Raw genomic sequence first — 11,099 nt, 5'->3', positions numbered from 1 at the left:
AAAAATAAAAATAACAAAAATAAATAAATAAAAATAAATTCCCTTTTGATTGAACCAAACACAAGCTTAGTTGCACAACTTAATTTTCAATTTATGGATTCCCAAACTAACCTTTCATATTTGAGTTATTATTAGAAGGATTAATGAAAACTACTTTTGAAAGTAGTAGTGTGGTGAAGTTTGTGGGATTTTGAATTCATCACATACCATCCATTGGGATGACCTTGCAACTTCTAGTATTGGCCCCAACAGATGCCTGCCATCTATAATTATGTAAATGGGAACTAAACAAAAAAAAATTTGAGAGATAATTATAATATGTTTTTAACCTTGCAGTTTGAAACCTTTCTGCTGCTACGACACTCAAAATGCACCCTGATTGAGGATTCATATATGGAAATGCAAAAAAGGTAAAAATACATTTTGATTCACCAAAAGGCTACTTTATCTATTTTACTGTACATTACCACTTTAACAATACACCCTATGTCTCATACCCTATTCTTTGTTCTATTTTACATTATCACTTTAATAATACACCCTACATCTCATTCTCTATTCTTTTTGTGAGATTTAAATAATTGGAGGAATAAAATAATAGTGTTATAAAATATAAATATTGCTACAGTGAATATCTTATTTTTATATGTTACTGTAGCAAAATGCAAAAATCTTAAGTGTTAATAGTACCGAGTGTGAGGTTTTTTAAAGAGTGTGAGGTATCGTGTGAGGTATCAAGTGTAAGGTTTATAAGGAATTGATGCTACTGGAAAATACAAAATAGCTAAAAAATATTGGAATGCTCTAATAATATGTATCTTAAGTCATTCAAAGAATAGAGGACTACCACAAAGAGAGTCGAGGAAACATTTCCTCTTCGTAACAAACTGTCTGGTTTTCAAACTAGTAAACTTATCTTGAGCAGAAACTAGTAACTTTGCCTCAGATTGAGACTGCTTAACTGAAACTCAGAAAGTTGTAAATCTAAGAAGAAACAATAAGAGCAAAGTAGCCAATGTTCATCCTCCAAAACTATCACAAGCAACAATAACACAGGCATGGCTAAATTGAAATTTGTAAAATACGAATAAAAGACTATTGTGAGAGAAAATTAGGTTTCATGCAAAAAAGAATGGATCTTTCGATATCAATGTCTCAGACATCTATAAATTTATGAGGCCATTCTGAGCATGTACAGCAACAAAGACTAATATGCAAACATGGGTGGAATGTACCTAAGCATCAGATGAAAGGCTTTATCTGCTATGCACTAGTCGGTTATCTGTCAAGCTGAACATATCCCTATTGCAAGTTCTCCAATGTGAATTTTTGTTAGCTTTCATTAAAATTCAAAATACCACCATCTACTTCAAGGTAAGGGAAGGGTGAGGACACAATTTAGATTTTGAAAAAAGTACATCATCCAATAAACCAGACATTGGGTCCGGCCAATAAAGTGCTTTTGGGCTGAAAAGCACTTTTAATCTGAAAATTGCTGTGTCTGGTAACCCATTAAAAAAGCTTGAAGTTGAAAACGGGTTTAAGAATAAAATTGAACCAAAAAGCTCTTAAATTCACAGTTCATGTTCTACATTGCAAAATCTATTACTAAAACTCTAGTTAAAACTCTACTTCCTACAACAATGCCAAACACACACATTAAACATTTAGAACACAATGCATTCCCAACCACAAATCATCAGTCACCAGAACAAAAAAAATGTATTGCATAAAAAAACTGTAGTTAAAAAAAAACTGTCATCATTGATTCTTTTTCAGGCCCTCACTTCCTAGCTCACCAGACAAGTTTTGCGATGACTCATCATTTTTACGGTCATGAACATTCAGCCAATGAGATATCAGTAGAGTACTTTCTGATTCTCAAGGAAATAAAAATGCTTGATATGATCCCAAGTGCAGGAAAAAGGTATGACCAAACCTGAGATTTCTGAGAACCAGATGCTGAAGCAACAGCGGCACCAGCAAGGCTGCCAATGGATGTGTTCTGCATGATCATTGGTAGGCATCCAATCACTGTTGGCAGAAGAAAATCCACAATGAACCCAACTCTGGTAGCAGCAAGGGCATAATTTATGACATATGAGGGCATGGGTGAGAAGCGAGCAAGGAGGACAAATTTCCAACCATCACGCTCAACTCCTTTGGAAAGGATATGGAAGTACTTGTTTTTCTGGACCCATTCTTTTGCTGAACTTGAGCTCCTGAATACTAACCTGCAATAGCCCACAGTATCATAATTGTCCTCACATAAGTTTGTGTTCATAAGTGTGAGAGAGAGAGAGAGTGTGTTGGACAATTTTAGAAACAAATTTGATATATAGGAACACTCTGGATACACACAACCAGGATAGCAATAATGCATTGAAAGCAGATGTGAACAGTTTTTATATCATATCGTGAGTCAGCCACACAAACTCTCATGCATAATCAAGCTCTAATGTAGAGCTAAATCTTCCCTCCAATGCATTCTCTCTAGCTACTCTTGTACTTGTAATGTATTCAACTTTAATTAAATGACTTCACTTTTCTTTTTATTAGAAATAAGTTTTATTGACTACAAAGCAATACCTCAAGTAACTGGAAAAGGACTCCTCTTTAAAGATGCAGTCAATAGCAGTTTACCTATGAACAACAACAAACTTTGCTCTCCTCAAATAAATAGTGCTACTTTTCAACTCATTCATACCTTTCACTTTATTGCAACTCATCCATTCAAACCTTCTCAATTTTGAACATGTCTCAATGCCCCTGACTATTCTATTTAAGGATCCATAGCCAACCCTTAAATTTTGGGTTCAATGCCCAAGTAATCTGTTGGAAAGAAACTCTTGGCAATAAATAAGCAACTAAAAATACTCGAGACGAATGTTCTAAAATAACTCTTCGCTATGCATGGTGCACCACCAACACCACACACAGCACACCCACCCTCTTTACCCCTTTTGGTGGGAGTGCTTATAAATTGTTGGCAAATAGATTGAAAGCGGTATTAGATAAACTAAACTTTGAGTCACAGAATGCATTTGTGGGAGATAGAAAATTTTTTTACTCGGATCTTACTGCCAACTAGTGTTTGGATTGTAGGGGGAAGAGTCATATCCCAGGTATGGTTCGTAAGTTGGATATTGAGAAATCTTATGACCTTGTAACCTGTGAGACTTTACTTTATCAGATGGAAAGGATGGGGTTTGGTTAGGAAAGGAGACGTTGGATTCATACTTGCATTTTTACTGCATGTTTCTCAGTTTTGGCGAGCTAATCCTCTTCAGACTTCTTCTATAATCTGAGGGGTCTAAGAATTGCTTTTTATTTTGGCACTGCTACAGAAAATGGGTTCTATATCTCTCATATTTCAATTGCTGATTATACAACTTTATTATGTAATGCAAATGCTAAACAAATTCTTTATATTAGATTGGTGTTAACTTACTTTCAAGCAATTATAGGTCTAAGAGTAAATCTTAGCAACACAGTAGGCGATATTGACAGCATGTGATAGCTAGCAGACATCCTATGTTGAAAGATTGGGAGTTTCCCAATAACTTATGTTGGAATGCCAACCTCTTTGGTGGGGTAGGATACAGTTTGCTCTCCTATTACTAATGGAGGATTGGGTGTAAGGAAGTGAGGAACCTTTAATAAAATCTTATTGGGGAAATGGTTATGGCAGTTTGGGACAGAAAACACATTTATGGACACTGTAATAGCTACTAAGTACGGTGATTAATGGGGTGGATAAACATCCAAACCTATTAGAGGGACTCATTGTAGTAGCTTATGAAAAAAGTATTACAGCAAAATGGAATAGAAATCTAAGTTATGTGCACTTTGATTTAGGTGATAAAAATCATGTATGGTTTGGGCATGAAAATTGGTGTGGAAATCATCCTATGAAGGTGTTGTTCACAGATTTGTATGCACGCTCATTAGCTAGCCGCTAGCAATGCATTAATTTACAGTGTTGGTTGGTTAGATTGATGGGTAGGCACAAAGCTGGAATGTTGTTCCCAGATTAGGGTCGATGAATCCCTTCCTAAATCTTCTTTTACTTAAATATACTAGGAGAGAAGGTTGAAATAGAGTGAGTAGAAGATTGAATGGAGGTGGTAAATTTGATGGGTCAGTCATATTACGCTATCTTACAGGGTAACAGTGAAGTTTCTTTCCTTTAGAAGAGTATTTGGTGTTTTACAGCTACAAGGAAGGTTTCATTTTTCTTTTCTATGGACAACAGCATGATGTAAAATCCTTACTTGTGACAATCTCATGTAGAGAGATTTTCCTTTTTGTTTTTTGTTTTTTGTTTTTTGTTTTTTGTTTTTTTTGTTTTTTTTTTTTTTGATAACATGGAACCTGACCAAGGCAGGTTTTACTTTAGCAGGATAGTAATGGGGAGATAGTGGATCATTAATTGGTAAAAATGAATTGTAGCAAATGATTTGTGGAGTATTGTTTTTAGATCTTCGGGATTCAATGAGTTTTACCTAAAAAGGTTATGGAACTCTTGTTTGGATGGAGGAATTATTTTGGAAAACATTCTTCGAATATTTGGAATCTAGTTCCTTTATGTTTGATATGGACTTTGTGGAGGGATCAAAATTGTACTTTTTTTTTATTGATAAGTCGTAAGTTACACATGCACCAAAGGGACTTAAACCCACGACGTCACCCTCCATCCCATTATTATGGGAAGAGGATGTACTAGTTGAGCTATAGCTCATTGGTAATCATTGCACTCTTAAAGATGCAAAAAGTTCAGTAACTCAATTGCAATCTTTGGTGTGACCAATTTGCCATTGGTAACACTACCTTTCATACCAAGAATTTGTGGTATACTTTGATTATCAAGCGTTGTGGTGGTCTTTCATCCAAGTCCAAGAGTTTATTTTCCAAATAAAATACAAGACTAGAGAGTTTAATAAAGTTGCAGATGCTTTGAGAAAGTGATCTTTGATGCCAAAAGTGATGAAAAGCCAAGTTATTTGTATGAAAACATCACTCCTGGGTATGAGCATAAACTACTTAGCCCATCAGGGGTGAATGCCCCTGGATTACCTGACAACAAGTTCTGGCAGATGGGGTCAATTGCCAATAGGTTTACTAGCTAGAGGTGAGTCCAACGCACTCTTCTTTAGAAAAGTTCCCTACGTTATCCACACACACACACACTCACACACAAAAAAGAACCAATATGAAAACAATCCATATTTAGGCCAAATCATTACTCAATTGTGAGAGCCAACATGAGTTAGTATGATGTCATATAAGTTACACGATGGCAACTTATCCAGGAGCTTTTGCTTCTTTGTCTAAGTTACTTGATATTTGTACTTTCCACACATCTTTTTCATTGATCATTTACTGAATCCTTTGTACACTGTCTGTGTACTTGGATTCATTTTCAATGAAGTCTTATTACTTATCAAAAAGAATCCTTGTGTGAGCAGATTATAAGGGAATTTTATGGTAATGGACTAATGGTTTGGAGGGCATTTTGGCATATAAAGGACACTGGCAATGGTATCTAATTGTTATTTCTAGCAGGGAATGTACAAAGATGTGGATAGGTTGGTAAGACATGAAGCATGCCGATTTGGTAAGGGAGTTCACAAATCACAGCTTTTACACACCATTGTGGAAACCTAACGATTTTTGGGTTCATTTAGGTATGGATTTTGTGTTGGACTCCCAGAGACTGTAAACAGACATGACTCTATTCCAAAATGATGCATTTCATCCCTGGCTTGAAGACTTCTAAAGCTACACATACTGTTGAGTTATTTTCTAAAGAGGTGGTGAGACTACACAACATTCCATTGTCTATTCCATTGAGAGACAGAGGGCATAGCAAGTGAAATGGGCATATGCATCTCAAGTATATTAATAACTAGCATGGGATTTATTAATTGCGATAGAAGGCATCACCAAGATTGTATCTTAGCAACTAATAGACAAACAACATTATATCATATTCCTTTCCACAAGTCTGTTCCTATAACATTACTACCTCATCCAAAGCCAGTTTCAGTCTAATTGCACTTGGCTCAAAACCCAAATCCGTTTGATACCCAGAGTCCAATACAAAGTACACACTGACACTACTAACAATCCTCGAATTTTATTTGTTGAAAGCAGCGCGCAAATTTATAATATGATTTGGATCTACAGTAATCATAATAAATATCGAATTAGCCAAAATAAATGAGGCATTTGAATGTTGAAAACATGGTGGAAAAAAGAAATGGGAAATGAAGAAAGTGGAAGCTTACCTTCCGATCCAGAAGGAGAGGGAAGCGCCGAGGACCTTAGCGGAGAAGACGCAGAGAACAGCAGGGAAGAAGCCGAAGATTAGAGAAGCAGTGGCCTCCATGAAAACAGCGTAAGGCAAGCAGAGCGCCAGAGTGAGAGTGTGGACCCCAACGTATACGGGCATGGCCCACACACCCATGCGATCCGACCATTCTCCTAACACCTTCATTGCTCCTTCCTTCTCCCATCTGTACCTTTTGCTCACCTCCCTCACTCCTATTGCTGCTATTACCACCACCGCTATTTTCCACCATTTACGTCCACCGCCACCGCTATCACTCATTTCTTTGTTTTTTTACAGAGAGACCAGACCAGACCAGACCAGACCACCACGTTTCGCTTTCTTCAACAAACCATTTTCCTCGGTCTGAACGTAAACTTCCTATTTGATGGGCCTTGTTGGTCAATCTTTGGGCTTCAGCCTTTTTTCGGCTTTTCTGAGATGACCGGTTCTCATCAACTGGCCCATATTTTCTCCCTTCTTCTTTCTTTCTTTTTTTTTTTTTTTTTTTTTTTAAATGCTTAAATATATAATTATGGCAAATTACCCTTTTTCACCGTAATTTTTTTTTTTTTTTTTTTTTTTTTTTTTAAATGCTTAAATATATAATTATGGCAAATTACCCTTTTTCACCGTAAGTTTTCACCTCAATTACAATGTCCTCCCAAAATTTCAAAATGCATGATTGACCTCCCTCCTTCCCCAATTTTAAAATGTTACTACAATGTATTATCTACTGTTTATTTTAATGTTAACCTTGACGGAAATGTGACTAGTGTGCGAAACAAACTGAATGTTAAAAAGATATGATTCTTATTAAGAATCTGTAAGAAGTTGTGGTGGAGATCAAAACACAAGCATGAAGGCGATTCAATTGAACCCGTGACCTCCCCCACCACTACCACATTTACATCTCTCACCTCTACATCAATCATCACTAATTTATTTCCCATTTTCACCACCACAATTCCCATCTCCACCGCCACCACAAACACATATCTCAATTCTAACGTCAACTCCACAATCACAACCTTTTCTAAAAGTTTCCCACTACCACCTCAACCAAAACCCTAATCCAATCTGCACTTATCCTTACCACAAACAGTGTTAAATATTAGCATTGATACACCATGTTGAATATGCTAATACGGAAGCGAAAGCATAAAGTATATAATACAATAACACACGAGGTTTACGTGGTTCAACCTAACGGCCTGCATCCACAGAGGAAACCCTAAAGGGCTACATCAATAATATATTATAGTATAGTACAAATCCTGTGTTACAATGAATCATAACATGTGTATATATAGTAGACTAAACCCTAGACTAATAGATTTCTAGTACAAGTAGGAGACTTGGCTTGCACACAAAGTAGAATTAGGCTTGGGCCTATGCTAATGGACTAATATATCTCTAACACCCCATCTCAAACTCAAGATGAGAACTTGATGAAATCTTGAGATTTGATAAGGTTAAGAAGATCTCTTGAATGAAGTTTGGCTCTGTGACGATAGTTTGAGGAAGGCAATCGTCTTGTAGTGTTGATGCGACTTCTAACAGTGGCATGACTATATCAGAGAGTTTTGACAGCAGCAGTAGGAAGTCAAAGAAGATGAACACAGCAAAAAAAACACTAAGAAAGACAAAGATTGCTCTTAAATATATCGTAAGGACAGAAAACCATGGCCACAGGAAGGTGGCTCTGATACCATGTTAAATATTAGCATTGATACACCATGTTGAATATGCTAGTATGGATGTAGAAGCAAAAACATAAAGTATAGAATACAATAACACATGAGAGTTACGTGGTTCAGCCTAACGGTCTACATCCACGGAGGAAACCCTAAAGGGCTACATCAATAATATATTATAGTGTAGTACAAATCCTATGTTACAATAAATCATAACATGTGTATATATAGTAGACCAAACCCTAGACTAATAGACTTCTAATACAAGTAAAAGACTTGGCTTGTACACAAAGTAGAATTAGGCGTGGGCCTATGCTAATGGGTTAATATATCTCTAACAACCCCTCTCAAACTCAAGATGGAAACTTGATGAAATCTTGAGATTTGATAAGGTTGAGAAAATCTCTTGAATGAAGTTTGGCTCTATGATGATAGTTTGAGGAAGGCAATCGTCTTGTAGTGTTGATGCGACTTTTAACAGTGGCATGACAATACCGGAGAGTTTTGACGGCAGCAGTAGGAAGCCAAAGAAGATGAACACAGCAAAAAAACACCGAGAAAGATAAAGATTGCTCTTAAATATACCGTAAGGACAGAAAACCATAGCCACAGGAAGGTGGCTCTGATACCATGTTAAATATTAGCATTGATACACCATGTTGATTATGCTAGTATGGATGTGGAAATGAAAGCATAAAGTATAGAATACAATAACACACGAGGGTTATATAGTTCAGCCTAACGATCTACATCCACGGAGGAAACCCTAAATGGCTACATTAATAATATATTATAGTGTAGTACAAATTCTCTGTTACAATGAATCATAACATGTGTATATATAGTAGACTAAACCCTAGACTAATAGACTTCTAGTACAAGTAGGAGACTTGGCTTGCACACAAAGTAGAATTAGGCTTGAGCCTATGCTAATGGGCTAATATATCTCTAACAAACACAAACCAACCCATATAACACAAACACAAACTACGTAATTTCCCAAGTTTTAAGTAAAGGGTTGTCACTTGGTCAAGAGAGAGTGCAACTACTTGCTATAGAGAAAAGATAACCACTTGATGCAACTACAAATTTTGAGGCCCAACCTTTATTATATAGTATGTGAAGCATATGATTTTAGGCGATAGTAACACATTGATGCATGAATTGAAATGATTTTAAAAGCTATAGGTTTTAATTCAAACTTTTTACAATTCATGGTTTGATTTGTGACATAGAACAGAAAACACAAATCTTCCTAGAACAGCAAGGGCATTAGAAATTATAGCGTAAGATCAAGGGAGGTGTCAGTAAAAGTCATTAGGGCAGCGATGTTAGAATTGCGTGAAATTTGGAGGATTAAAGGGAAACGGCCTTATGATTAAGACTTAAGACTTTGCCTTAGGGTCACCCTAATTTTGGCGAGTTCGTCCGTTAGGACCCTAAAAACAATGATTTTACTATTTTTAGTAATATTTTTTTCCTTAATAACTTTTAGTTTAAAAGTTAGAATAAGGTCGTTTCTATTTGGGAAGTCTCTTAGAGACAATAGTCTCAATTTCTGCAATTATCTCAAGTTCGCTATTATTGGTAAAAATTACTATTTTGCAACCTAATTACCTAATTAATGCAAATTAGGGTTTTCTAAGCATTTTCCTAATTGCCCTATGTTTTCTTTTTGCTATTTAAACACATTATAGTCTCCAAGACAATTCAATTTTTCATATTAATAAAAATTCAGACTTTGTCTAATATTTTCCTCTGTTGGATTCTAGAACCCTATCACTTTATGGATTCAAGTGACCCCTCATGGATTTGAGATTTTCATTCCAAGGTTAATCTTGTAACTTCCGCGACGTCAATTTGAAACCACCCCAAACTATAAGGGAATTATATAATTTGCCAGTTTTAACAAAGTTCCATTACATAAAGGATACCCACTTCACATAAATTGATGTAATTACTTGTTATATATTTTTGATAATTCAATAGTTATAATGAGAAAGGAAGATTTGAACCATGAATATTTCTATTGAAAATGTAGGGATATTGGGCCCAAGAGTTCATTATCTATTTATATACTGGGCCTGTGGCCCAAGCCAAGGATGAGGGTTTGTCTGAGGAGGATGAATCTTTGTCAAAAGAGACTGTGTTAGTAAATAAATAGGTTAGTTTTGGTCATAATGGCTCAACAGGATGTGTAGAGGATAAATGCCTCCTCAGACAGCCAAAGCTTGGCCCGAAGAGGTAGTTTGTCGACCAAAGTAACGTTCTAGGAAGCTCTGTCGGTGCGGATAAGCATTGTAAAGACATCAAATAAGGAGGAGTCCTAAAATATCTAGAGAGAAAGTTGCTACCTCCACATTAAATGCATTGCAACTAACTCTCTAGCCACATTAATATGGAGGTGATACCTAAACATTGGATTTCAGTCTTACAGCTACTACATGAAGACTTATGGGAGGTGCTGATGGGACAAATATCAATACCAACTGTTTGGCATGCACGTGGAGCAAAGAGATGAAAAATGAGGAGAGTATAAAAGAAAGAGGAAGAATTGAAAGAGGGAAGGGAGAAACTAAGAGGAAAATACTGTAGCATCAAGAACTGACTTTGTAAATAAACCTGAAAGAAATATATAAGAACATATCTCCTCGGACTTTGCCGATGATGATTTTCTCCAACATAAATTTGTCTATTTACATTTTCTTGTCATCTAAATCTACTTTAGTGTTTGTTTGATTCACTAAAACTCAGTTTTTCAACTCATTCTTTACAAATTTATTATTTTGAACTTTTTGGGCCTAAGTTCATCCACCTATTGGGCTAAAAATTCAAATCTGGTCCTTATAGAAAACATTAAAGTGCGCTAGTCAATTTTGAGTTACAACCCTCCTAGTTATATAGAAAACAGCAGAACATAATTATTTGGCATTTTCTTTATTGGATAAGTTATTTGGCCTAATCATATATTTTAAAACCTAACTTTTATTACATATATTATATAAAACTTTTAAAGAAATGAGATCGAACCTAATCCACAGCTAGAGAAGGAAAGGGGAATACGTCATTTG

At 35.9% G+C, this 11,099-nt stretch overlaps 1 protein-coding gene across 1 annotated transcript; it reads right to left on the bottom strand.

Moving 5' to 3' along the window:
- Positions 1-1,659: 1,659 nt before the first annotated feature.
- On the bottom strand, positions 1,660-6,761 carry LOC111994598 (uncharacterized). The gene is made up of 2 exons (XM_024026486.2): positions 6,291-6,761; positions 1,660-2,234 (listed from the first exon to the last, which is right to left on the bottom strand). Exons 1-2 carry the CDS (start codon positions 6,611-6,613, stop codon positions 1,835-1,837), a joined length of 723 nt encoding a protein of 240 aa, XP_023882254.1. The 5' UTR covers positions 6,614-6,761; the 3' UTR covers positions 1,660-1,834.
- Between the last annotated feature and the right edge of the window lie 4,338 nt (positions 6,762-11,099).

This window comes from Quercus suber, unplaced genomic scaffold (genome assembly GCF_002906115.3).
Source record: "Quercus suber isolate HL8 unplaced genomic scaffold, Cork oak 2.0 scaffold_114, whole genome shotgun sequence".
In the NCBI taxonomy this organism is placed as follows: domain Eukaryota; kingdom Viridiplantae; phylum Streptophyta; class Magnoliopsida; order Fagales; family Fagaceae; genus Quercus; species Quercus suber.
Note: the sequence above shows the minus strand (reverse complement) of the source record. Positions and strands in the feature narration are given on the sequence as shown.

What these genes read in the sequence shown, in the direction of transcription:
- LOC111994598 (XM_024026486.2), bottom strand. Translation starts at nt 6,613, where the DNA reads ATGAGTGATAGCGGTGGCGGTGGACGTAAATGGTGGAAAATAGCGGTG. An exon ending in CTCTCCTTCTGGATCGGAAG is followed by an intron (nt 2,235 to 6,290) that starts GTAAGCTTCCAC and finishes GGGCTATTGCAG; the next exon opens with GTTAGTATTCAGGAGCTCAA.